This window comes from Oncorhynchus mykiss, chromosome 6, assembly GCF_013265735.2.
Source record: "Oncorhynchus mykiss isolate Arlee chromosome 6, USDA_OmykA_1.1, whole genome shotgun sequence".
Taxonomy (NCBI): domain Eukaryota; kingdom Metazoa; phylum Chordata; class Actinopteri; order Salmoniformes; family Salmonidae; genus Oncorhynchus; species Oncorhynchus mykiss.
Window position 1 is genome coordinate 17,698,891 of NC_048570.1, and position 27,454 is coordinate 17,726,344.

The 27,454-nt window shown below is 43.4% G+C and overlaps 2 protein-coding genes and 1 long non-coding RNA gene across 12 annotated transcripts in view; 2 read left to right on the forward strand and 1 right to left on the reverse strand.

The window, feature by feature from the left end:
- Positions 1-16,416, forward strand: part of LOC110525352 (acetyl-CoA carboxylase 2) — a 58,241-nt gene extending 41,825 nt beyond the window's left edge. For 7 of the 9 annotated variants that reach the window (XM_036979485.1, XM_021605386.2, XM_036979486.1 and 4 more), the window contains 21 exons: positions 2,091-2,132; positions 2,258-2,473; positions 2,779-2,934; positions 5,417-5,620; positions 5,909-6,064; positions 6,181-6,303; positions 6,435-6,704; positions 7,138-7,235; positions 7,369-7,489; positions 7,652-7,762; positions 8,293-8,436; positions 8,713-8,833; positions 9,042-9,138; positions 9,474-9,570; positions 11,420-11,555; positions 11,884-12,061; positions 12,212-12,324; positions 12,599-12,753; positions 13,207-13,377; positions 13,611-13,747; positions 13,878-16,416. In XM_036979485.1, the coding sequence (XP_036835380.1) occupies positions 2,091-2,132; positions 2,258-2,473; positions 2,779-2,934; positions 5,417-5,620; positions 5,909-6,064; positions 6,181-6,303; positions 6,435-6,704; positions 7,138-7,235; positions 7,369-7,489; positions 7,652-7,762; positions 8,293-8,436; positions 8,713-8,833; positions 9,042-9,138; positions 9,474-9,570; positions 11,420-11,555; positions 11,884-12,061; positions 12,212-12,324; positions 12,599-12,753; positions 13,207-13,377; positions 13,611-13,747; positions 13,878-14,004 (2,973 nt within the window). In that variant the 3' untranslated portion in view covers positions 14,005-16,416. Of the gene's footprint in view, positions 1-2,090; positions 2,133-2,257; positions 2,474-2,778; positions 2,935-5,416; positions 5,621-5,908; positions 6,065-6,180; positions 6,304-6,434; positions 6,705-7,137; positions 7,236-7,368; positions 7,490-7,651; positions 7,763-8,292; positions 8,437-8,712; positions 8,834-9,041; positions 9,139-9,473; positions 9,664-11,419; positions 11,556-11,883; positions 12,062-12,211; positions 12,325-12,598; positions 12,754-13,206; positions 13,378-13,610; positions 13,748-13,877 lie in introns of those variants that run through there. The other 2 variants (XM_036979491.1, XM_036979490.1) reach the window with 2 other exon arrangements.
- Positions 16,417-18,508: 2,092 nt separating this feature from the next.
- On the reverse strand, positions 18,509-26,689 carry foxn4 (forkhead box N4). Of its 2 annotated transcripts, none has more exons than XM_036979492.1 (10): positions 25,748-26,689; positions 24,903-25,003; positions 21,795-21,979; positions 21,187-21,299; positions 20,943-21,053; positions 20,495-20,562; positions 20,161-20,257; positions 19,705-19,912; positions 18,948-19,337; positions 18,509-18,797 (listed from the first exon to the last, which is right to left on the reverse strand). In XM_036979492.1, the coding sequence occupies exons 2-10, from the start codon at positions 24,980-24,982 to the stop codon at positions 18,538-18,540; spliced, it is 1,512 nt and encodes a 503-aa protein (XP_036835387.1). In that variant the 5' UTR covers positions 24,983-25,003; positions 25,748-26,689; the 3' UTR covers positions 18,509-18,537. The 2 variants fall into 2 exon arrangements, with proteins under 2 accessions (XP_036835387.1, XP_021461065.1); XM_021605390.2 differs by having other exon boundaries at positions 20,495-20,622; positions 25,748-26,686.
- LOC118964848 lies at positions 20,619-22,259 on the forward strand. The gene is made up of 2 exons (XR_005052030.1): positions 20,619-21,401; positions 21,814-22,259. It is a non-coding gene; the product is annotated as an uncharacterized LOC118964848 (long non-coding RNA).
- Positions 26,690-27,454: the final 765 nt, after the last annotated feature.

Sequence of the window (27,454 nt, forward strand, 5' to 3'; positions counted from 1 at the left end):
ACTTTAAAACAAGTAGACTGGTCTTGAATAGCGTGATTTTATACAATTTCCTATACTAATCATACTCAGAAAATGAATTGAACTTCATCCACTTTCACACTATTTCTTCAACATTCTAAAGCTTCCATTGTGACATCATGACTTCCAACATTCCATTCGCTGTGAATGCAACTTTTGACAAAAATCAGCTCCTTTGACCACTTCCTCAACAAGTTAGACAAAAGGTTAGAGGGTATGACATCTTGGTCAACTTCCCTGCTATTCAAATCTGAAATCAGAACAGAATTATCTGGTACTGATCAAACGTTACAGGTGTTTAAGTAACCGCATCAACAACATTTTCTCAAACTTTTTATAAACAACTGACATTTTCACCACTTTCCCAACAAGTTAGACAAAAGGTTAGAGGGTATGACATCTTGGTCTACTTCCCTGCTATTCAAGTCTGAAATCGTAACAAAAATATCTGCAACCAATCACAAACTGATTTTCGGACTTTAGAGTGACGAAAAGTAGCTATTGAGCATCTTAAACAGAGCCGTTACTATGAATACCAATGCATTTTAATGGAATAAAGAGCCATAGACTAGAATGGTAAAATAAATTCTAGACCTATGTCCTCTTTCACCGTCTAAGCTATCAACTCCAAACCAACGTCGAGATGTTCAGACTGACTGTACTTTGATTGCTTGCCAAAAGATTTTTGATAATATACAAGTATGTACCTTGGATGGTGCCTCCATTGATTGTGTTCCTGCATACAAATATCTGGGCATCTGGATAGACAATAAGCTGTCTCTTTAAAAAGCATGTTGATGAGTTATTTAAGAAGCTGGGAATACAAATGGGTTTCTTCTATAGAAATAGGTCTTGCTTCTCGTTAAACAGTAGAAAGCAGTTCATTCAATCAACGTTCCTACCGGTCATAGCCTATGGCGACATTATCGCCATAGGCTATAATCATTTTTTTTAGGAACTCTGACTGTTGAAAGTTAGAATAACAGAATACACAAGTTGCAATTTCAGAAATGTGGTTGTGCATCAGCAGTCACTCATTTAGCCCATGTCAGATATTAGTTTTTTTTATTGTTAAGTTAGTCTAGCGGCCAGCTATCTAAACTTGTAGTAAGCCTGGTCAAATTACCGACCAGGTTGGAGCCCATTGATCATCCATTATCATATTAAAAACTGCAAACATTTGACACCACCCTATGGCAAAATGTGTAGAATTGCAGAAAATGTGCTGTATAACTGCTCATTTTGTCTCCACCCCATGGGAAAATTTGTAGAATTGCATGAAGTCAGTTATAAAATTGCAAAAAAGTGTAATATTGGGATGCAAACTCAAAATTAAATACATTTCAACTGTATATCTGACATGGTACAGGTGTCTTCTTTTTTTAAGACCATAACCATGTGTGTGAAGTGTATACTTTTGTTTCAAAGTAGATTTGTTTAAGACTACCAAGAGACACTCTGTGTGATTTAGCCCACTGCCGTAAAAGGTTTTAAAGCCGTTAGATGCAGTTAGACATAGCGCTCTTCGTTTTATTACAAGGTGACATGTTCTGTTCACTGCATTCTTTACTGTTGGAAGGTCACATAGGTTGAGTCATTGCTCTCTTTTTATTTCTAAAGCTATTTTACAAAAACTCCCGCCGTACCTAACATCATTAATAACCTTCAGACGTGCGAGTTGACATGCCTGGTCTCAGGTATGGCTAACTCTGGTAATCTCTTCGGTCTCCTCGGAATAAATCAGCTTTTAGTTCCTTACAATCTACACATTTTCCCAACTGTATTTTGTGAATTGTGTGCATGTTGGTATCAATGGGACTGCCTGCTAAAATAAAGGTTGCAAAAATTGTTCAGTAACTTATGATTAATGTACAATTAACTTAACATGAACTTACATTAAACTATGGCTAATAAAAGCAGGGTCATATAAAAAGATCTTTGGAATGGAAAATTAAAACAATCCTTTCTTATTCGACAATAATAGTCTCCCTGTTTCTGACCCTTTTCTTCTGTTTGGTGCCCTAATGAATACGACCAAGATTGATAACATTTTTCTCTCTGATTTTTACCAGAGGGAATTTCCCAAGTTCTTCACTTTCAGAGCCAGAGACGGGGTAAAAAAACAACATATTTACACAAAATAGTTCTCACAGTAACTGGACATTTGCTATACATGAACAACTTTAAAACACTTGTAAACTATCTCTCTCTCAACACCCACCCTGCCTCTCTCTCCCAGTTCCAGGAGGACCGTATCTACAGGAACCTGGAGCCTGCTCTGGCCTTCCAGCTGGAGCTGAACCGCATGCGTAACTTTGACCTGACAGCCGTGCCCTGTGCCAACCACAAGATGCACCTGTACCTGGGCTCCGCCCGTGTGCAGGAAGGTGCCGAGGTCACCGATTACCGCTTCTTCATCCGAGCCATCATCCGCCACTCTGACCTCATCACAAAGGTACAGGGGGGTGGAGTCAACGCCACACAAAGTTAAAGGGATACTTCGGGAATGAGGCCCTTTATCTACTTCCCCAGAGTCAGATGAACTCATGGATACCATTTTTATCTCTGTGGCCAGTATGATTGTAAATAATATTTTTTTCTTAACTGACTTGCCTAGTTAAATAAAGGTTAAATGAAATACAAATCCCTTTAAAAATACATGTATTGTTTTTGTTCTCTTATATTTGAGATAAATAGTTTGTCTTGCTAAGAATAATGCTTTTATTTCATAGCTCTTGCACCTCTCTCTCTCTCCTCCAGGAAGCATCCTTTGAGTACCTGCAGAATGAGGGCGAGCGTCTTCTCCTGGAGGCCATGGATGAGCTGGAGGTAGCCTTCAGCAACAATAATGTGCGCACTGACTGCAACCACATCTTCCTCAACTTTGTCCCCACCGTCATCATGGACCCCTCCAAGGTCAGTGTGCCTCCTATCTGCACTGCCGGCTCCTCCATAGCGTGCTTAGCTAAGTGATTGACGACAATACTTTTCGTAATATTCCATCTTTGAAGGGGCTATGCAAAACTTTTACCTCTGGGGGTGCTCCTGGGCCAAAACAGGTCCTTTAAATGAACACACATATTGCCCAGAAATGACCTTATTGGACAGAAAAGAGCACACCTCTCCAGGCCTATGAGCAAAAAGATACAACTAAGGATTGTGTGGTTTCATGAATTAAGAAGCAAATGATCTTACATGATGGTGGCCTTAGTTAAAATGGTAAATGATCTTAGAGCCAACACAGATGCCAAACAGCTCTCTGTTCTTGTACTCTTGGATTTAAGTGCTGCTTTTTAGAGGTGGGTTGGCCTCTTTGGTCTAGTTCTACACCATATATACAAAAGTATGTGGACACCCCCATTCAAATGAGTGGAAATCAGCTATTTCAGCCACACCCGTTGCTGACATGTGTATAACATCGAGCACACAGCCATGCAATCTCCATAGATAAACATTGGTATTAGAATGGCCTTACTGAAGAGCCCAGTGACTTTAAACGTGGCACCGTCATAGGCAGCCACCTTTCCAACAAGTTAGTTTGTCAAATTTCTGCCCTGCTAGAGCTTCCCCGGTCAACTGTAAGTGCTGTTATTGTGAAGTGAAAACATCTAGGAGCAACAACGGCTCAGTTGCGAAGTGATAGGCCACAAAAGCTCACAGAATGGGACCACTGAGTGCTGTAAAAATCGTCTGTCCTCGTTGCAACACTCACTACCGAGTTCCAAACTACCTCTGGAAGCAATTTCAGCACAATAACTGTTTGTTGGGAGCTTCATGAAATGGGTTTCCATGGCTGAGCAGCCGCACACAAGCCTAAGATCTCCATGCACAATGCCAAGCGTCAGCTGGAGTAGTGTAAAGCTCTCCGCCATTGGACTGGAGCAGTGGAAATGCGTTCTCTGGAGTGATGAATCACGCTTCACCAGCTGTCAGTTTGGCGGATGAATCTGGGTTTGGCCGATGCCAGGAGAACTCTACCTACCCCAATGCATAGTGACAACTGTAAAGTTTGGTGAAGGAGGAATAATGAATGGTCTGGGGCTGTTTTTCATGGTTTGGGCTACGCCCCTTAGTTACAGAGAAGGGAAATCGCAACGCTACAGCATACAATGACATTCTAGACGATTCTGTGCTTCCAACTTTGTGGCAACAGTTTGGGGAAGACCCTTTCCTGTTTCACTATGAAAATGCCCCTGTGCACAAAGCGAGGTCCAAACATAAATGGTTTGTTGAGATCGGTGTGGATGAACTTGACTGGCCTGCACAGAGCCCTGACCTCAACCCCTTTGTAGACCTTTGGGATGAATTGGAACGCCGACTGCGAGCCAAGCGTAATCGCCTGACCTCACTAATGCTCTTGAGGCTGAATGGAAGCAATTACCTGCAGCAATGTTCCAACAAAGCCTTCCCAACTCCATATTAATGCCTATGATTTTGGATTGAGATGTTTGACGAGCAGCTGTCCACATACTTCTGATCATGTAGTGTATTTAGGGCAAGAGTTTTTCTCACCCTTTTGGAGTTTCACATGGTCGATTTTGGCATACTGTTCAGTTTATATATGTTACCCCTTGGCAGCGTAATCAGAAAGCACAGGATTGATTTTAACTGCTACGCAGACGATACACAACTTTACATTTCTGTGCCACCGGAGGATTTTAGCTACACAGTTAAATTATTAGACTGTATTAATGATTTAAATACTTGGATGGCTCACAACTTCCTCCAGCAAAATCAAGACAAGACTGATGTACTTATTATTGGAGCCAAAGCACAGAGGGAATCTGGCTGCATGTTTTAATTCACAGGCAAAACATACAGACTGCTGCAGCAGACTGAGAGCACACATTACACCGCTTTTAAAGTCTCTGCACTGGCTGCCTGTGAGTTTTAGAATACATTTTAAGATTCTTCTATTGGTTTTTAAATCCATCGACAATTGTGCATCCCAATACATATTACACATGCTTTTAAGTTATGTACCCAGTAGGTCCCTCAGGTCCTCTGGCACTGGCCTTTTAACTATCCCAAAGCCCAGGACCAAGAGGCATGGAGAAGCAGCCATTAGTTACTATGCCCCCAGCCTCTGGAATAACCTGCCAGAGAACCTGGTGGGAGCCAAAACTGTGGAAATATCTCAGAGATCTTGAAACACCTTTTTAGCTTTATTTTTCCTCGGTTGCTTTTTAGTCTTTCAGTTTTTATTGTTATTATTTTATTTATATTCTCTTATGTTTGTTGTGTAGTAAATATTTCAGTTTTTCTATATTATTTTTTTCTGTGAAGCGCATTGCATTCATGTCTGAAATGTGCTATATAAATAAAGCTTGACATGTATATGAACTATACTGTATGTGTTGCCTCTCTGTGTCCTCTCTCTCCCCCTTCCCCCTTTTAGATTGAGGAGTCAGTGCACTCCATGGTGATGCGTTACGGTAGTAGGCTGTGGAAGCTCCGGGTGCTTCAGGCCGAGTTGAAGATCAACATTCGGCTGACGCCCACCGGGACCGCCATCCCCATCCACCTGTTTCTCACCAACGAGTCAGGCTACAACCTGGACATCAGCCTATATAAGGAAGTCACAGACCCCTCAACAGGACAGGTAGGTAGATCAGGAAGAGCACTATAAACCGGATCAGCTCACTTGCTTCCCGGTGCTACAGGAAATTGCCACTCACATTCAGTGTGCACAGATTGGTACAGACTGCACAGCCAGAGAAATGGTGTTGAATAAGCAGTGCAGGAGTAAAGATTCTACCATTAATAAAGGTTTCATAGGGCATTCATGAAGACTAGATGCTTCACAAATCATTGATAAGGACTTTCTTTTTAAGTTTCTCTATCAATTCAAAGCTATGAGCTTCTGCTGACCTCCGTCTCCGATCTCTAGATCATGTTCCAGTCATACGAGGACAAGCAGGGCCCTCTGCACGGCATGCTCATCAACCATCCCTATGTCACCAAGGACCTGCTGCAGTACAAGCGCTTCCAGGCTCAGACCCTGGGCACCACCTACGTCTACGACTTCCCTGAAATGTTCCGACAGGTGGGGTCCCTCTCTATCTCTCTCTCTACCTCTCACTGTAAAAGTTTTTTACCCTTGATCCTTCCTCTGTTTAAGCTGTGCGGACTGTATTTCTTTTTAACCCATGTGTCTCATAGGCCCTCTTTAAGCTGTGGGGTCCGGGTGACAGTTACCCTAAAGACGTGCTGATGTGCACTGAGCTGGTGCTGGACCCGCAGGACCGACTGGTGCAGATGAACCGCCTGCCTGGAGACAACAAGGTAGAACACGTCATGCTCAAGTGGATTGGAAGGAACTGAAGCAAAGATAAGCATTTATTTTAAATCCCCTATGTTGTCCCAAAACCACATGGCAATCGCATATACCCTTCTTCACTCTCTCTCCCTCCCAGGTGGGAATGGTAGCCTTCCGGATGCGGATGAAGACGCCTGAGTATCCCGAGAGCCGCGACATCATCGTCATCTGCAACGACATCACCTATATGATTGGCTCGTTCGGGCCCCAGGAAGACCTGCTGTTCCTGCGGGCGTCGGAGCTGGCCCGGGACGAGGGCATTCCACGTATCTACATCTCAGCCAACAGCGGGGCGCGCATTGGCCTGGCCGAGGAGATACGACACATGTTCCAGGTGGCCTGGATCGACCCCCAGGACCCTTACAAGGTGGCTTACCACCAGGCACTACTTACCAGTAGACTCTATGCCAGACCATTTAACTATTGACGCACTCAACTCAATAGTCATTCTAAAAAGGTCTTTGGGTGCAGGGTAGAAACTTGTAAGGGCATAACCATGCTGGTAAAGGGGGGAAAACACACTCGCTGGAAATACTCATTCAAAATGTAAATCATTTGCTGCAGTAGAGGTCATGGCAATCAAACATGTTCCTTTTCTGACTTACCGGTATTCCTTCCCTCCACATGTGCTGGTGGCATGGTCTACTAGGTTTGACAAACAGAATTGTGATCAGAACAGTGGTGGGTGGGGCATAATGTAATCACTATCAGCCTCTACACAGTCATGCCCTGTCTCTGTCACTGTGTGAGCCCTCTTCCTTTGGACTGATGACTGTTTGTTTTATTGTGTCCACCTGTAGGGTTTCAAGTATCTGTACCTGACGCCCCAGGACTACACCCGCATCAGCTCCACCAACGCTGTCCACTGCCACCATGTGGAGGAGGGAGGGGAGTCCAGGTAGGACACACCCCCTTCACCTGGGGCTAGTCACCCCTTTATCAAATAGCACAGCTTACACACACAGTTTTATCCCAGAGATTCGCTGACTCACTCTCTCTCACTCTCTCCCATCCCATTGACTGGGCTCCAGGTACGTTATCACTGATATCATAGGGACCGAGGAGGGACTGGGGGTGGAGAACCTGAGGGGATCAGGCACCATCGCCGGGGAGACATCCCAGGCCTACGATGAGATCATCACCATCAGCATGGTCAGGAGGAGACGTCACATCACCACAACAGACAGACACGCACGCAAACCGCGCACGCACACACACACACGTCTCTTTGTCTGGGGTTAGATATCCCAGGTGGTTAGGCCTACCATGCCTCATAGCTTATGTTAAAGCCATGTTATGTCCTGGTTACTGCAGGTGACGTGCCGTGCCATTGGGATCGGGGCCTATCTGGTGCGTCTGGGACAGAGGGTCATCCAGGTGGAGAACTCCCACATCATCCTGACTGGGGCTGGAGCCCTCAACAAGGTATGCCTCTGTCCTGTCTGTTTGGATTCATCATGCTTTTGACACCTTGTAAGACTTTTCCAAGAAGTGAACACAGGTCCACTATTAGGATAACATAATGGTAATTTGAGACCATATCAGCAGTGGACTGACAAGGAATATATCAAAATATGTTTTTTAGCTAAAATACCCCTTTAAGAAGAATCGTATTTCATAAATAGTGAAACTATTACTTAAAAAAAAAAAAAAACTATTTTAAATAACCATTAATGCCTTCTGCTTTTCAACCACTTGGACGGCAGGTAGCCTAGTGGTTAGATTGTTGGGCCAGTAGCCCCACTGTTCCCCGGGCCGCAAAGAAGTGGATGTTGATTATGGCAGCCCCCCGCACCTCTCTGATTAAGTTGAATGCATTCAGTTGTACAACTGACTAGGTATCCGCCTTTCCCTATCCTTTCCCTGTTGCGCAGCATCCGAACCGGATGAATGTAATCCACTGGATATGTGGTGTTTTTTCAGTTTCGTTGACAGTGGAGCTGTTTTCATTGCAGGTCCTGGGCCGAGAGGTGTACACCTCCAACAACCAGCTGGGAGGCGTCCAGATCATGCACAACAATGGCGTGACACACAGCACGGTGCCTGATGACTTCGAGGGCGTTTTCACCATCCTGCAGTGGCTCTCCTTTATGCCAAAGGTACATTCTAAGAAGAGAAAGAACATCCTAGCCTGATCCCAGATCCGAGTAGTAGTGCTGATCTAGGATCAGGTCCCCCCTGTTCATATAATCGTATTCATTATGATCTAACAGGCAAAACTAATCCTAGATCAGCAGTTATACTCTGAGACGCCAAGTTGGCAAGACCGCACAAATAGATCTGGGACGAGGCAAAAGATGTCCGGTAAGAGGTCAAACTCAGCCGACCAACCCCCAGATAGAAGATCTCAGAACATTGTTCTACTCTGGTTTCAGAACAAGCACTCTCCGGTGCCGGTTATCCCACCCAAGGACCCAGTGGAGAGGGAGATTGAGTTCACCCCCACCAAGGCTCCCTATGACCCCCGCTGGCTACTGGCCGGGAGGCCCCACCCCAGTAAGACACACTCTGCAGAATACATAACCCTCTTAACTCTGCCCAGATTCTATTTCCCTATGGATATATCACTATCATTTTGATTCCACGGTGTAGTGTACTGTATTTTGAATCGAACCAAAACTATTTAAAGTGCATAAAAAAATGCAATAGACTTTACATATTAATGTGGACGACTAAATCAACTCTGTTTGTGTGTTGTGTTTAGCTGTGAAAGGAGCCTGGCAGAGTGGATTCTGTGACCATGGCTCCTTCATGGAGATACTGGGATCTTGGGCCCAGACAGTAGTGGTAGGCAGAGCCAGGTACGCACATACGCACAATAGCAACTTGTAATCTAAGAATTCTGTGATAGAAATGCTTACAGAAGACATACGAGTAAAACTTCAAGTCTGCGGGTACAATGCATTATGATGAAATTCTAATGCATTTGAATCCTTACTAAATACCAGCCATTTTGAGTCAGTAGAAAACGTTTGCTACATAGAGAGAGACATTTGAAGTGTTATAATATGACATTATAAAGGTCCATACATGTTGACAATATGTAAAGCATCATACCTACAGGATATGGAACCCCTGAGAAGTTAGTGCTCAGAACGTAAATTAACAACTAACTTGTAACAAAAAAACATCACAGGTTAGGAGGGATTCCTATTGGTGTCATCGCAGTGGAAACACGCACCGTTGAGGTGGCTATTCCGGCCGATCCAGCCAACTTGGACTCTGAGGCCAGAGTGAGTGGCTTAGTGTCCACATTGTACACTGAGTGTACAGAACATTAGGAACACCTGCTCTTTCCATGACATAGACCGAACAGGTGAAACCAGGTGAAAGCTATCATTCCTTATAGATGTCACTTGTTAAATCCACTTCAATCAGTGTGTAGAGGATTTTTAAGCCTTGAGATAATTGAGACATGGATTGTGTGTGTGTGAAATTCAGAGGGGGAACGGGCAAGACAAAAGATTTGTGTCTTTGAACGGGGTACGGTAGTAGGTGCCAGGCACACCGGTTTGATTGTGTCAAGAACTGCACCGCTGCTGAGTTTTTAATGCTCAACCGTTTCCAATGTGTATCAAGAAGGGTCCACCACTCAAAGGACACCCTGCCAACACGACACAACTGTGGGAAGCATTGGCGTCAATATGGGTCAGCATCATATTTAAAAAGTCAGTTCCAATACCATATTTACATGTGCAGGGATACTGGAGTGATGGAGGTAGATATGTATAGGGGGAGGTGACAGGGATACTGGAGTGATGGCGGTAGATATGTATAGGGGGAGGTGACAGGGATACTGGAGTGATGGAGGTAGATATGTTTAGGGGTAAGGTGACAGGGATACTGGAGTGATGGCGGTAGATATGTATAGAGGTAAGGTGACAGGAATACTGGAGTGATGGAGGTAGATATGTTTAGGGGTAAGGGGACAGGGATACTGGAGTGATGGAGGTAGATATGTTTAGGGGTAAGGTGACAGGGATACTGGAGTGATGGAGGTAAGGTGACAGGGATACTGGAGTGATGGAGGTAAGGTGACAGGGATACTGGAGTGATGGAGGTAGATATGTTTAGGGGTAAGGTGACAGGGATACTGGAGTGATGGAGGTAGATATGTATAGAGGTAAGGTGACAGAGATACTGGAGTGATGGAGGTAGATATGTATAGAGGTAAGGTGACAGAGATACTGGAGTGATGGAGGTAGATATGTTTAGGGGTAAGGTGACAGGGATACTGGAGTGATGGAGGTAAGGTGACAGGGATACTGGAGTGATGGCGGTAGATATGTATAGAGGTAAGGGGACAGGGATACTGGAGTGATGGAGGTAGATATGTATAGAGGTAAGGTGACAGGGATACTGGAGTGATGGAGGTAGATATGTATAGAGGTAAGGGGACAGGGATACTGGAGTGATGGCGGTAGATATGTATAGAGGTAAGGGGACAGGGATACTGGAGTGATGGAGGTAGATATGTTTAGGGGTAAGGTGACAGGGATACTGGAGTGATGGCGGTAGATATGTTTAGGGGTAAGGTGACAGGGATACTGGAGTGATGGAGGTAGATATGTATAGAGGTAAGGGGACAGGGATACTGGAGTGATGGAGGTAGATATGTATAGAGGTATACATTTTTATCAGTCATATTGCTTGGGGATAGAAGCTGTTCAAGAGCCTGTTGGTGTCAGACTTGGTGTCAGACGTGATAGACCGGTACCGCTTTTCATGCGGCAGCAGAGAAAATTGTCTATGGCTTGGGTGGTTGGAGTCTTTGACGATTTACCCAGCCTTCTTTTCAAACCGCCTGATATAGAGGTCCTGGATGGCAGGGAGCTCAGCCTCAGTGATGTACTGTCCGCACAACCCTCTGTTTTGTACACCTAGTGTATGTTGTGTCATTTAATGATTACGTAATGGACCTGCTTGTGTCATATGCCAAGGGGACCTGTTAGTAAGCCGTCATTAATAAAGTTTTGATGCCTTCGATCATTTAGAAAAGAAATGCATGATCTGACAAGGTAACACAGACTGAAATGACAGCTACACCAGAGTGTAATATCCCTCTCTGTGCGTTCCTCTCAGCTGGTGCAACAGGCTGGCCAGGTGTGGTTCCCGGACTCAGCCTTTAAGACAGCCCAGGCCATCCGTGACTTCAACCGCGAGCGGCTGCCTCTGATGGTGTTCGCCAACTGGAGAGGCTTCTCCGGGGGAATGAAAGGTACAGACTGGTAGACCTGGGTTTAAATACAACATAAAATCATTTCAAATACTGTATCTGTGCCTGATTGAGCTTGCCTGTTTTAAGGAACCAATAGAAACGTATAGAAAAGTGCAAAGAATGCCCGTCTGGCAGATTAAAGTAAAGCTCAAAATATTTAAAACATTTCAAATAGTATTTGAACCCAGGTCTGGTACTGACTGGAACAATAACTGCCACTAAAACACCCCAGCATTTAAAGAATAAAATAAAACCATAACTACTCGTCCGTTTCTCTCAGCATTTATAGAATAAAATAAAACCACAAGTCCGTTTCTCTCTCTCTTAGACATGTACGACCAGGTGCTGAAGTTCGGTGCCTACATCGTGGATGGCCTGCGGGAGTTTCGCCAGCCCGTGTTGATCTACATCCCGCCGCACGCCGAGCTGAGAGGGGGATCCTGGGTAGTGATTGACCCCACCATCAACCCTCTGTGCATGGAGCTCTACGCAGACAAGGAGAGCAGGTGGGCCTTTTTACATTTACACAGGAGAGAAGCTTCCCTGCATTGTGAATGAGTTGCTCTCTTACTCTCTCTCTTTCTCTCTCTTCATCTTTACCCTCCCCTTATCTTCCCTCTCCTCTTCTCTGTCTGTCTCTCGCTCTCCCTGTCCAGGGGTGGTGTGCTCGAGGCAGAGGGCACTGTTGAGATTAAGTATCGCAGGAAAGACCTGTTGAAGACCATGCGCCGAATCGACTCAATCTACGCCATTCTGGCTGAAAAGCTTGGTAAACTCTTACAACAGTACCTGTAGTTTCACCCATATCTACAATAGGCATTATGGGTTTTTTTCATTAGCATTATAACAATTGTTGAAGTTTTGGCATGTTTAGAGTAAAAGGAGTATGTCAACTATTTAAAAAAAACAACTGGTTCATTAGGCACCAAACAAAAACAATCAGACTGAAGCAGGATAAGACTACCTGGATTTGTCCAACAAGAAACAAACATTTTCTGCTTTCCATTGGAGACACTGGCTGATAAATCCTCTTGACTGACCAGGTACACCCGAGCTGACGGACAAACAGCAGCGGGACCTGGAGGCCAAGCTGAGTGCCAGAGAGGAGTTCCTACTGCCCATTTACCACCAGGTGGCAGTGCAGTTTGTGGACCTCCACGACACTCCTGGTAGGATGCAGGAGAAGGGTGCCATCACGGTAAGAATCAACTTTCCTCTCTGTATTTTCAACAACACTCCCTGTGTTATGATAGTCAATCAAACAAGAGAAGGTCCCAGAGCCAACACTGCAAAGCAAAATAAAGTTGAAGGAAATTACAAGTGGAGCACATGGGCTGGCAGGAGATGCATGTGTCGTGGCCAGTCCTATTCTCTGTACCTGCAATGGGACAGGGGCATTAGTGTCCCTCCCTCTCACTCTATTGTCTGTGTAACCCGGGGGTGGTCTGTGTAACCCGGGGGTGGTCTGTGTAACCCGGGGGTGGTCTGTGTAACCCGGGGGTGGTCTGTGTAACCCGGGGGTGGTCTGTGTAACCCGGGGGTGGTCTGTGTAACCTGGGGGTGGTCTGTGTAACCCGGGGGTGGTCTGTGTAACCCGGGGGTGGTCTGTGTAACCCGGGGGTGGTCTGTGTAACCCGGTGGTCACATGCAGGACATCCTGGACTGGAAGAACGTGCGGAGCTTCTTCTACTGGCGTCTGCGGCGCCTCCTGCTGGAGGGCGTGGTGAAGTGTGAGGTCCTGCAGGCCAACCCAGAGCTGAGTGACGGACACATCCAGTCCATGCTGCGCCGCTGGTTTGTGGAGACTGAGGGAACAGTCCAGGTATGGACGTCACAACCGAATGTCTCCGTTCATGTCATACAAGTGGTGTTATGCTATTATAGTGTAGTAGCCCTGTCTGAAACATGTCCTAATTGTCACCCTCTGACAATAAGGAGTTATTTTTGATCCAATGTTTAAGATGTTGGGTTACTGCGTGGGAGACACAATCTATTTCACTACAATCCATTGTGTGGAGAAGTGTTTTAGAGTGAGATTCTGTGCCTCATTTCCAGGCGTACCTTTGGGACCACAACAAGGCGGTGGTGGAGTGGCTGGAGAAACATTTGACCAAAGAGGACGGCACACGATCAGCCATCAGAGAGAACATCAAGTACCTGAAGAGGGACCACGCCTTGAAACACATCCGCAGGTACACACACACACGCACACACACACACACACACACACACACACGCGTGCGCACGCATGCACTTGAATGCACTGTGTGTATATGGCAACTACCAGTAATCCTATTGTGTATACTGTGTTTGTTATTCTAGCCTGGTGCAGGCCAATCCTGAGTTGACCATGGACTGCATCATCCACATGAGCCAGACCATCACTCCGTCCCAGAGGGCCAAGATTTCCCACCTGCTGGCCACGATGGACGGCACGGCCCCCAGTTAAACTCCAGGTCTGAGCTGAGCTGCCTGACTCCTACACAAGACATCTATGTAGTTTTCCCATACGAGAGAGACTAGAGAAGTAGACGTGTGGACCCTAGGGCCAGCATCTTCTCCAGTGCATCCTACTTTCTGTTGTAATCAGGTGAGCCAATAAAGCTAAGACTAAAGCTTGTCTTATTCTCAGGGTTGGGGCTAGTTAGTGCTACTCACACACTGTAACCAGGCACAGCGTTGTTTCACCTTGCCACTGCACATGTACCACATGCTGTGATTGGACATGTTTAGGATGTTCCAACCATCTCAGATCTATCTCAGATCATTTCAAATACTGTATTTGAGCTTGCCTGTTCAAATGGAACCAATAGAAAATGATCAAAGGTACCAACCACACCCACCTGACACAGGCAGGCAAAAAAATGGTCTGGTTCCATGTAGCGGTTGACATTGCTGTGATCAGAGGGAACCGCCACTACTCACTGGCATTTCAAATGCACATTATCAATAGGATGGGAAAACCCACATATTTAAAAAATGTAACATTCATTGAATGGATTGAACCATGGGCCTTTTTGTCAGTATTCTAATAAAGATTCTCATTGCTATCCTTTGAATGTACGGCATACTGTACGAAGGGGAATGTTCTTTTTTCTTTCCCTAATTAAACCAAAGGTTCGTTTTTAGGTCAGTGTCGTCTTTAAAAGCCTGTGTGCAATTTGAAAGTCAGGTAAAAGCTTTTTTTGTACTTAACGTTACCACCTGGTGTTTATTCTTGTACTGTTGAATTTCTTTCTTTGTATTATTGGTGTTTGACTGAATTAGAAATACACATGTGTTTTTCCTGAGTCATTTCATTTGTATTTTTTTGTTGTCAATTGCTAAGTTTCCATCCAATTGGCGACAGATTTTCATGCTAATATTCTAAAATTAGCATAAAAACAATATGTGCATTTTCCCACCAGAGATGTGTTTCCATCAAATTGACTTGTTGTGGATAAAAGGCTGTGTGTGATGAGCTATGCACAAAAAAATTACTTTTGCTGTTAAATTCCCATTTACCAAATTTAAAAATTTTAAAAACATAAATGGGTTTCCGTCAGATTTTCAACTTTACTGATGGTTTTAACATTTTTTTATTTATTTATATAGCGAATGTGCTCATTCAGGTCAAATCATTTGCGTGCTAGCCAACAACTCTCAGATATACAGTGCAGGTAGGCTAGCCTACATGATGAGATTGTCATGGACAAAAGAGTGAGATCATTTTGATTTGTCAAACGGCAGCCAAGCTTTGATCGTCATGTCACCAGAATAAGACCCTCAATATTTATTGGAAAAGAGCATCAAGCTCATCACCATGCACTTTCACCACCCTGTGAAGTTCATCATTTATTTAATCTGTAGCCTAATTAACCGCATGCTTTCCCAACCAGTCTAGTGGGAGGACCACACAACATCGCGTGACTCCAAGTTTACTTTGATATGATGGTTATTATAGCAATATTTATGTATAAAGCCATTTTCACCGCCATTTCTCACATAATACATTTTACAGATACAAAAATAACCCACCTTATAATAACCCACCTTATAATAACCCACCTAATAATAACCCACCTTATAATAACCCACCTGATAATAACCCCGTATTTTGTTTTGTCGACATTTGTGAAGTTTACCTACAAATTTGCATCAGGCCTGTTGTCACCTTTCTTATCCAACATGTACTTTACTCGCATAAAAAGGTTGGATGGAAACCTGGTTATTGATGGTGTATACAAGGTGTGTAGTCTGGCTGAACAATATAAATGCCACTAGATAAATTCACACCCATAGTACTTGTATGGTGCTCATTTGGAACAAATGGACACCTAAAGAAGATCATGATTTGTGCTATCTTTTTGTATGTGATATGAATACGTGTACATGTTTTCATTGTGTTTAATAGAATTCTGATTGTTGCTTAAACTCAGGTGAACAGGGGCAGACAACGGTGCAATGGATGAATGACAAAATTGTAACCGAAAGACCCCAAGCTATTCTCCTGCTGTTGCCTTCAGCAAAATATCAGATATCCATTTGAAATTGTGTTAATAATATATATAAAATATCTGCTATTTTGTGTACGTAACCCTAATAAGAGGTAAAGTAAATAAATGTAATGAATCTATTTTCAGCACAAAACTGAAACTGATTTACCCATTGTGATTTTATTGTTTTTGTGTAATTTTAAAGTACATGTAGCCTGACAGTCATAAAAAATCATTTCAATGATGAATTCAGAATTTGACTAATTTTAGCATATTTTCCAATGCTGACCTGTTTTGGAATGTATGGGTAAATACTGTTTAAGAAACTAAAGCTTTTCTGTGGAGATAGAAGGGATTTGAAACATACAAATATATACAGTAAACCGTGTTTGATAAATTCTTCCCTTTCTCCAATATAAATAAAACATCACAGTAATACTTCCTAAGATGATACAGACAACAGATAAAGAACCGGGAACTTAACAGTATCATGGTAAGGCTTACAAACACAGGAATGCCAATGGTACAATAACTAGCAGATGGTAAGTTAGTAGTTGGTGTACTACAGGGTAGCACAGCTTCTTGAGTCTTTGCCTGGCAAAGCTCCACCAGAGATGTCCGTATATTTTTGTCAATGTGCTCCTAATTTGAGTTTCCCTCTTAGCCGCCATTGGTTACTCCTCTTGCTTACAGTACACAGTACCTTCGGAAAGTATTACAACCCCTGGACTTTTTCTACATTTTGTTACGTTATAGCCTAATTCTAAAATGTATTAAATATATTTTTCAGCAATCTACACTAAATACCCCATAATGACAAAGTGAAAACAGATTTTTATGTATAAAAAAACAAAAACAGAAATACCTTATTTACATAATAATTAAGACCTTTTGCTATGAGACTTGAAATTGAGCTCAGGTTTCCATTAATAATCCTTGAGATTCCACCTGTGGTAAAATCAATTGATGGGACATGATTTGGAAAGGCACACACCTGTCTAGATAAGGTCCCACAGTTGACAGTGCATGTCAGAGCCAAAAACAAGCCATGAAGTCGAAGGAATTGTCCGTAGAGCTCCGAGACAGGATAGTGTCGAGGTACAGAACTGGAGAAGGGTACCAGAACATGTCTGCAGCATTGAAGATCCCCAAGAACACAGTGGCCTCCATCATTCTTAAATGGAAGAAGTTTGGAACCACCAAGATTATTCCTAGAGCTGGCCGCCTGCCTAAACTGAGCAATCGGGGGAGAAGGGCCTTGGTCAGGGAGGTGACCAAGAACCCAATAGTCACTCTGACAGAGCTCTAGAGTTCCTCTGTGGAGATGGGGAGAACCTTCCAGAAGGACAACCATCTCTGCAGGACTCTACCAATCAAGCCTTTATGGTAGAGTGGCCAGACGGAAGCCACTTCTCAGTGAAATGGCACATGACAGCCCACTTGGAGTTTACCAAAAGGCACCTAAAGACTCTCAACAAGATTGTCTGGTCTGATGAAACCAAAATTGGCCTGAATGCCAAGCGTCACGTCTGGAGGAAACCTGGCACCATCCCTACGGTGAAGCATGGTGGTGGCAGAATCATGCTGTGGGGATATTTTTCAGTGGCAGGGACTGGGAGACTTGTCAGGATCTAGGGAAAGATGAACGGAGCAAAGTACAGAGAAATCCATGATGAAAACCTGCTCCAGAGCGCTCAGGACCTCAGACTGGGGTGAAGGTTCACCTTCCAACATGACAATGACCCTAAGCACACAGCCAAGACAATGCAGGAGTGGCTTCGAGGCAAGTCTCTGAATGTCCTTGAGTGGCCCAGCCAGAGCCCGGACTTGAACCCGATCTAACCTCTCTGGAGAGACCTGAAAAGAGCTCTGCAGTGATGCCCCCCATCCAACCTGACAGAGCTTGAGAGGATCTGCAGAGAAGAATGGGAGAAACTCCCCAAATACAGGTGTGCCAAGCTTGTAGCATCATACCCAAGAAAAATTGAGGCTGTCATCGCTGCCAAAGGTGCTTCAACAAAGTCCTGAGTAAAGGGTCTGAGTACTTATGTAAATGTGATATTTCCATTTATTTATTATTTTAATTAGCTAAATTTTCCCAAAACCTGTTTTTGTTTTGTCATTATGGGGTATTGTGCGTAGACTGATTTAATCAATTTAAGAACAAATTGTGGAAAAAGTCAAGGGGTCTGAATACTTTCCGAAGACCCTGTATGTGTGTGGTTTTAAAATGATTTTGATCAAATCAGTCTCCAAACGGACCTCTTTCTCCCATCTGAAGTAGTGGCTTGGGGACGGCAACACAAGTTGCACTGTCATTGTGGACAGAGAAAACCAATGAGGGTTCACGCTTTTCAGTCAAAGAAGATGTGGGGGGGTTTTGGTGCCAGTAGTGGGATTGACAAGTAGAGCCTCTGTGCGAAACAAAAGAAGGTATTTTGATTCTGTTGGTGATGCATCACTACAGCTCTGTCTTTGACTTCCACTCTGTGGTGGGGATGTTTTCATTAAAGCAGGGCGGTGATGGGCTTGCTGTTGCCTGGCGTCCCCATGTACTGGGAGGAGAGGGCGTCCAGGGTGGCGTATGAGGTGAACAGGCCCGTCGCCTGCAGGTCTGAGAAGGGCATGCTGCCTCCACTGGAAACAGGAGGGAGGCTGCCGGTCATGGCGCCCAGGTCACAGTCAGACAAACGCAGGGGAGAGTTACTGAAGGTACCCAACGCTTCCAGGTTAAAGCTGTCGTCTTTCATCTCCTCCCACAGGTTACCTGAGGACAGAAGGAACTCATTTTGTCACGTCAATGGTCATCACTGCTTCTAAGAGACAAGAAAATGGCCAACTCCAGTGCAAAGTAACATTGGTTTGAGGATTGTTCAATTAGTATATCATGTTGTGACTAGGTGCTATAGCTACCCACCTTGTAGAGCGAAGTCCATGATGCTGGGGTCCAGTGCGTCCACCTCTGCGTTGACGTCACCGTGGAGACTGTAGAAGTCATGAGGCTGCTTGCCGGGATGCTCGGTGGCAAGAGGGCTGTGGGAGAGGTCAGGAACGGTGTGGAGGGGGGGTGTCTGGGCGGGGGATACCGAGGCCAGCCTGGCCTGGGCATTGGCCTGGAGCTGGGCATGAAGCTGGTGGTGCATGGGCAGGCACTGCAGGGACAGGGTGACCACGGGCTGGGGCTGCATCTGGCCTTGGACAGGCAGGGTTAGGCCGGACGGACAGCTGGGGAGACGGGTCATCCCGGGGTCCATGGGCTTTCGTCTGCAGCTCTCTGGCCGGTCCGTGATCAGCTTGTCCAACTCATCTGACAGAGAGGGAAAAACAGGGCAGTTTAGCAGCTGATGACTGTCCATTTAAAACAAAACACTTAGCAGAGTCTAAGCATATTAGTGTCAATTGGAACATAGCCAACTGTACTGTAGCCGTGACAGTTGCCACATAGACATAAAACTGAGGAGGAATAATCATCTTCATTGGTGGAGGGTCATGTTCTTCATTGATGGGCCGTGTTCAATAGAGCACACACAATTTTTCAAAAACATTTTGCAAAGGAAAACAAAAATGAGTTCAGGTTGTTCCTCCCTGTTTCAGTCCCTTTTCCTCTATTTTGTGCCTATTGAACAGGATCCAGGTTGTGTGTGAATAGACCTCAGTCAGCCCTGTGGTCTCACCTGGGTTGGCCATGCTGCGACGGATGGCTGGCAGGTCCTTGCGCTTCCACTTCTGCATCTCCTCTTCCATCTTGTCGATCTTGGCCGGGTTCAGGGCCCAGAGGCAGCCCTTACGCGAGGAGCCGCTCATCTTGTTCTCCACCTTCTCAAAGCACTTGTTTAGAGACAGGTTGTGTCGGACTGAGTTCTTCCATCCGTCTGGTGCTGTCTATAGGGAAAACAACCCCAAGTAGAGGAAGGAGACATTTAAACGACTTACTAAACACAATGCTAACTTCCATGCAACATATCTGCTTCCCCAATCCCTATTTGAATATTACGCCAGTTTTCTGGACCCGGTCCTAGACTAAAAAGCAGGTTCAATGGTGATTCTTCATTGAGTATGCTTTTTATTCCAGGGTTAGGCTTAAACTGGGTCCGAGAAACCAGTCCTTAGAGGATCTACTCAAGTCTTACCTTAAAGTAGGGGAAATGCTCCTTCATAAAGCTGTAGATCTCGCTGACAGGGAGACTGCCCGTCTTGCTGTTCTTCAGAGCCATAGCAATCAAACAGCTAAGGATGGATCAAAGTAGAAAGACAATATTACCATTTAGTTATAAATCTAGGAAGTAAATACATTTCATATGGTTGATAATTAGACCAGGGTCTTGTTCATTAGGCACCAAAGGGAAGAAAATTGACTTAAATGGGGAACTACCTGAACTTGTCATTTTCCTTTGTGTGCCCTAGTGAATATGACCCGGGCAATACAATACTACTGTAATGCCCCTTGGCCCAGGGGAGGCTTACCTGTAGGAGTAGATGGGCTTGGGGAAAGACTTAGGCTGTAGGTCCTGGTTTTGTGGAGCCAGGCGCGGCTGTGTGAACAGGTTTTGGTTGTTGAAGGAGACATTGCTATAGAACCCAGCAGGAGAACACTGAGAGAAAATGAGAGAACAATCTAGAATATTTGTAATGTATATTATTTATTTTAAATAAAAATAGTGTTTTAATTAATGCCATATAAACATCAAACCCTTAATCAGCAGTAGGTCGTAAACGAATAGAATAATCTCTAACACTACATTAAGTTGCTCATATACCCATGTAGTAACACTGTAATTACGCTAACATTACTGTATTAATAGGTTGTTACATTGTCATTTACTAAATACTCTTTACAATAAATTATATGTAACAATTCATTTCTAATTCACAAACTGTATCCACAGCCCAGTTGTAGGGATGATGTAGTTACCTGCTGGCTAGCCTGGGTCAGAGTGAAAACTTGTTGGGCTGTAGGTTGGTAGGCAGAGGCAGGACATTGGTACCCTGGGGAGGGCTGCCCATTCATGGAGAATGGAGACATCTGTGGAATAGACCCAGGGCAACTTCAGTATATTTACTATATGATTTCATTTAGCTAGAGAATAAGCACTGATTAATAAAACTGTTTGGATAAATCATATATGTATTTTTTAATGTCAGGATGCATAACTTACATTTCCGCTGTGGGGGGTGATGACGTTAATTCCCAGGGGGCTGTGCTGCATGTTGCTCTGTAGGTGGATCATGGATCCCTGTCCCCCTGCCATGGTCATGTTGTTCAGCTGAGCTGTGAGGAAGGAAGCAGTACAAAATCCAGGTCTGTCTTCAATCTCCACACATCGGCCCTGTTCCAGTACTTTAGAGATGCATCCTTCCTCGCTTCCTCGAGGTAAGCAAATGTGATTGGATAGGGCTGAGCAAGGCTACCACCCTATTACTTTTACCAATTTAAGTATTCTGATACATGATTGTGCTTCAAGGAAGATAAGAAGGAAGGATGCATTTGTAAAGCATTAAGACAGGGTCCATGGCCCTATCAAGTATCAGTGTAGGCCCAAGTCTATATCCCCTTATACTGCACTTTAATCATTCTATTGGTCTTGCCAGTCTCATTAGCCAGGTTGGCAGTTATGCTTCCAACTGTAATCATTTTGATCAATTTGTCCTCTTCAGCATCAGAGCCCAGAAGCACTCCTGAACTATCCAATCAGAGCGTGTGTGTGGATTTGAAATGGTGCAGGCTCCCCCAATTGGCGTGTGTGTGTGTTTTTGTGTGTCTCACCTGTCTGCTGCTCAAGCAGGCTGCCCCCCTGCCCCTGGGAAGGCCCGTTGAAGTCTCCTCCGCCACCACCGCGACCATCGGCCATCTGCTGCAGCCGGGGAACATCTACAGATGTGAGCCATGACAGAGACTGCAGTTCCCCAGGGAGATCCTCTTGAAGCTGGGAGGGGTCTGTGGTCAGAAGTCTGCAGGGACGGGACACAAGCAACAAAACCACTCAGATACACAGCCTAGCATACAACTGTTGGATATATCCAGACCTGGATTCAAATACTAGTTGAAATCAGTATTCCCATGGAAGCAAAAAAATAATAATCCCAAAAGTACAAATCCCAAAACAAATGTGTAAGTAGCCACTTTATAAATAGTATTCATACTATTCAGGTCTGGTTATATCTAGGGAAAATATACAGGACACTGACTGAACAGACATGTATTCCATTAAACCTAAAGTAATGCATCCAACATTGGTGTGGGAGAAGTGAAAATGAATCATAATCCAGGAGTATAATCTTATCTGGGATTTACCACAAGTACATTATAGAGTGCTATTTGATTAGCTAATTACTGTAATAGTAACATTATGGATAAAAAGCCAACATTCTCGTTATTATTAATCCCTCTTCAGTAACTTGCTTATGACCTTCCTCATCAACAATTTTAATGTTCTCATCTACTTCCTGAGTTTTGGGAAATACAAATAAAAATAAGTGTTCATTAGATTTGCAACATAACCACCAACAATGATGATCAAGTTGTGTCAACAATGAATTCCCATACCTGCGTACAATATTTGTGAAGATTTACTGCTTAATTTGTGCTTAATCGGGGCATGGGGTGCCAATCAGCTTTTGCTCATTATTTCTTTTAGACAGGAGGGCTCTGCAAGGAGAAAAGAGAAGAATCCTCTCCAGTCGTCTCTCTACACACTTACTGTAGAATAGTTCAGTAATTGGGGTCGCTATGACGACACTCACTATTCAGTTACTTTGTGGGTCTGGAGACTGTAGGATCCCCCGCTCCCCACCCCACCCCAACTGCAAACAAAATCACCCCTACATCAGGTGACTACAATCTCCCTCTACCCATTGGCTGAATCATAAGTAAACAGCGCATGAGATCATTTGAAAATATGGGAGAGCGGCACATGTCGCTCTGCAACAGTTGGCCTTGTCTATTGAAAAATGATCACCTATTGTGTCCCAAACGACAAATCTGTCCAGTGGCACGTGGCCCTATTGTTTCCACCCAGACCCTTCCTTGATTGTCTCTGCCGTTTTTTTAACGTTTTTTTTTTTACCAGCCCCTGCATTAATCTGTTGGAATGACAGTCCTCACACAAGAGGGACAAATAGGATGCCATCTGCTTCCCTGTCCCTCTCCCCTCACACTGTCCCCCCTCCTCCACCCAGAAGGGCAGTAGACAGGGCCCTGGGGGACTAAGGGAGGAGGGTGGGGTTGATGGAGGTCAGCCTGTCACCTGAATAAATGACATTTCATCCAGAGCTTTGCCTTGGCACCAAAGGCTTTGGACACCTTGACTGCATGTGCTAGTAAAGGCTTGTGAATAACCGTCTCTTTCAAAGCAGAGTGACAGACGTTCCTGTGAAACTGTACACCACAGGCACCACCACAGACACCTATTTCTACTTGAGATTTGTAGTATGAGCTCCCTCTACCCCCAAAAAAGACACATGCACACATGCCTACATACATGCACACACACATGCGTGTTCTCTCTCTTTAAAAAAACGACAAATATATGCCTCACCAGCTGTAACCCTGAGTTAAGGCTTAATCCAAATAGGTAAAACACATTTTAGAGAGCACTAGTTCCAATGGAAGCATATAACAACAAGATTACTATTTTGGCCTTAAGGGATGTTCAACTCAATACAACCTAACGTGATTTGCCATTTACCTTGGCTGTAGTCGGATCCCCAAGACAGTTCTTTGGATATGTATTTTGTTTCTTTTACTTAGGTATTTGATAGTCATTGTATTTTGTCAGTATTAACATAGGGTCCCATTCATTCTGAAATATGTCTAAATCACCTTACAAACAGACCAATCCAACTCATATTACAGCAGTATCCTTTCCTGAAGGACATGTCTGAACTTTTTTGGGGTTCAATACACTTTTGAATATTGTCATTGAGTTGCATCAAAGCAAAATCTGAAAGTGGATTAGGCCTATAACATGATAACATGACTTTTCAAAAATCTAATGTAGACACGATATTCAGAAAGGGTACATTTGTAATATAGGATTTGGGTATTTGTATGGTGTTTTGGCCAAATTTTCTAAATGAATGAGGAATTTACTACAGCCAAGGTACAAAAATCAGGTTAGGTTGTATTTGTGAACATGAATATCCCTTCAACGATTAGTGGGATTTGATCAAAACATTTAAACTTGATTGGAAACAGTCATAGCCTATATAACACAATTTATATGTAAAACACATTCTTAATGCTTTTTTATTTTTTCCTGAAAATCTGAAAAGCATCTCTAGGCCTAAGCCAATCACCCTAAATATTTTTACAGCAATTAGGATGCCTCTTCCCTATACACCCCCACTTAACCCACAATAAAGAGCATGTTCAACGAGGCACGGCATGCTGGTCTATAGTGTCCCCCGTCTAGCACAAGCCGCACAAGCTTTCCCAGAGGTTCAATACTACACAGACCCCACTCCCACCTCCTAATTGAGAGCCACTTCTCCTCGCTAGTGACCCGGAGAGCCCCATGTCCCCCTTGGAGCCGGCGGGCCAAGAGGCTGAGTCTCACTGTGTGCCGGCAGCGGGAGTGTAAACAGAGCTGATGGTTTCTGACAGATCCATTCAGACAAAATCATTTATTCTTAGGTAGTGGGTTTTTTTCTCCCCTTTTTCATACACCACCTCCCTTCACTGAAAGAGCTGTCCATCTACCGTTGGATTAAAACTACAGTATAGGGAGTTTTTGGAAAATATATATTGGAGTTATCCTTATACCTCAACCTTTTGAATCATATTTGCCTTTTTTTTTGTTAAGTGGAGCCAACTTTACAAAGATACAACTTTGATCAAAAAGCGTATCATTGCAATTCACAAATCCAGTCTTACCTGTAATCTTGTGGAGAGGGATGATGACCTGAATTTTCTAGAACTCCTGACATCCTGGATGTAATTCCACTTTCTATCATTTCCTGGGATATTTGATAATGCTGAAACAAGGAAAAAGTGCCTCTGCATAAGACATCTAGGCTTCAATACTTGATGTCATTTAGGTCTAGACCTATTTCTTTTTTTAAACTGACCAAACAATTTGAATTTTGTTTCCTTGTTTTGTCTACTCATTATATAGGCTATGATTATGACCTTTAGATAAATAAAATATTAGCACATCAAACAGACTACTTATGGAGGAAAATAAGTATTTATATTATGTATGATATAGTATTATGTACTACATTAATCATATAGGCTACAATGAATGCACTATTTAAAAAATCTGAATCTGATTATGATCAGTTAATAACAATAATGATATAAGCTAATGACAATCATATCAGCTATCATGGAAAAAACATAACAATTGCAAATTAAAATAGACAACAAACAATACTTTAGATGTTTTTATACACAAGTTACAGGGGTATCAGTTCACAAATGTAGGCCTATGCTTCAAATTAATATAACATTGACGTTTTACAATACAGAAAACAAATGGATTGCTATTTAATAAGCATTGCAAATGATAAGGCTATTTATTCATATTTTTTTACTGATAAAAAAAAACTACTTTTTGTGCAATCCCTAAATATAGCAGCGTTTCCCACCCTTTCTGAAATAACAACAATGACACAAAAATGAAAAGTCCTCTAATATAAATAATCCCCTCTCACTCAAAGTATCATAACTATTTGCTGACATTCATCCTTGTCATACCGGAAAAAGTTCAATCTTACCTGTTCAGGATAATCTGCAGAAAATGTTAGTTGTTGACGAGTCCGTGTAGTCTACTGTGTTTTCACTGTGCTGCACTTGTTTCCGAAAAACCGTTTTTAAATTTCCCTCTCTGGAGCTGTCCAGCACACTGTCATGCGCAATAGGCCTACCTACCTTAACGGAGCCTGTTGTTGCTCAAAGGGCAGGATCCTAAGGGTTTGACAGCTGCTGCCAATGTAACAACTTGTAACAGACTCCCGTGGAAGACAGTACACCATCCGAATGGACAAAAAAAATATGCAGTCTGATCTCACTTTTTGTATTTACACCTAGGCTAGTATTTCTTTAATTACTGTGATTGTGGAGTTTCTGGATAAACAGTAGGTTATCCATGGACAATGACGAATTTGAGAAAGGATGGTTTCAAAACAATAAACCACTCTATAGCTGTAGCCACCCAGTCTCTATCCAATATAGTTGACAATTGTCATTGTACGGCGACATATGGCAGCATACTTGTGTGATACTTTTTGTTAGTCAGCTAAAATAAATTGTTTGGTCAAGATCGAGGTGCAGGTGCGCCTTTAGATGCGTCGCTATAGCCTACAATACACAACATTAACACATCACTTTGCCCAGTCTTAATTTGAAATCAGCGCTACAAATTAAAACAAATTAATGCAAATAAAAAATAAGAGGAATAACTGCTTAAGAAAGATGTAGTCCTATAGCGTATTTGTACCCTATACAATTTCCCTTCGATATAATGTCCAGTCCTCCCAAGTTCCAGTTTTCAAGTATTCCAACATAGTAATTATTAGAGACCTTCGACTCTTGATGGTGTCTATCGCTGCTTGTTAGCGTCTGAAACGGAATGAATGTGAATTAAAAGGCGAGTGCTTGTAGACAATTTGTTTCCCCGCCGCTGCACCCGCGTCTTTCTCCGTACAACAGCGGGAAAAATAGGCTGGAAGGCGCGCAGGGGAGGTAAAAGGTACATGAGCCAAGGAAACAACAGGGCTGCAAAGTTGTCACTTGTCAGAAGAGATTTGAGCTGGTGATGTCAACCTGTGTTATGGGACACTATTTCGACTTCAATCTTAGCGTACTTTAGGTGACAATTTACATTGGAAGTAATAGACTCTTATGGGCTAAACTGCCAAAGACAACTGCTTAGGAAAGGTGGGAAAGTTGTCTACCTCACTGTTGTTTTTGTGGGTGTACCAACTTTAAAATCTGTTGTCCACGTTTACATAAACAACTAGAATTTGAGAAACATCTTACAAAAAATCACAACCGGAAATTAACACAAATGTCTGTGGGGATAGAGCCAGTGAAAGCAGTGTCAACCCATGGGACACCACAGATGGTAAATCATGCTGCCGCAATGGACACAATCAATGATTACATGCATGAACGTAACTGACAAAATAAGGCCTTCCCCAAAGATCCAGAAAATCTAAGTCCTAGAGCCCGTGGTGTTACACTGTATTATTCACGTCTCTACTTAGATAATTTGCCGAGGGACCACAACTCCCTTCACTGCCATAAAGATTTAGTAAAATAAAAAGTCTGACCATCCTGTTGTTGGAACAAGGTTAACGGCTTATTATGTTAACTGCATATTATTACGTTAAGAGAGAGGAAAAAATATGTGGAGAGAAATTATGTTGAGAGAAATAATTTTGAGAAAATGGAGAGAAAAAAAGTACTAAAATGTACTGTAG

Bases quoted from the DNA above. Each gene is read 5' to 3' on its own strand.
- foxn4 (XM_021605390.2), bottom strand. From the start codon at position 24,982: ATGATAGAAAGTGGAATTACATCCAGGATGTCAGGAGTTCTAGAAAAT. The intron at 20,623-20,942 runs GTAACTACATCA...ATTTTCTCTCAG, and splicing joins TGACCCAGGCTAGCCAGCAG to TGTTCTCCTGCTGGGTTCTA. The intron at 19,338-19,704 runs GTGAGACCACAG...CCTCTCTGTCAG, and splicing joins TCGCAGCATGGCCAACCCAG to ATGAGTTGGACAAGCTGATC.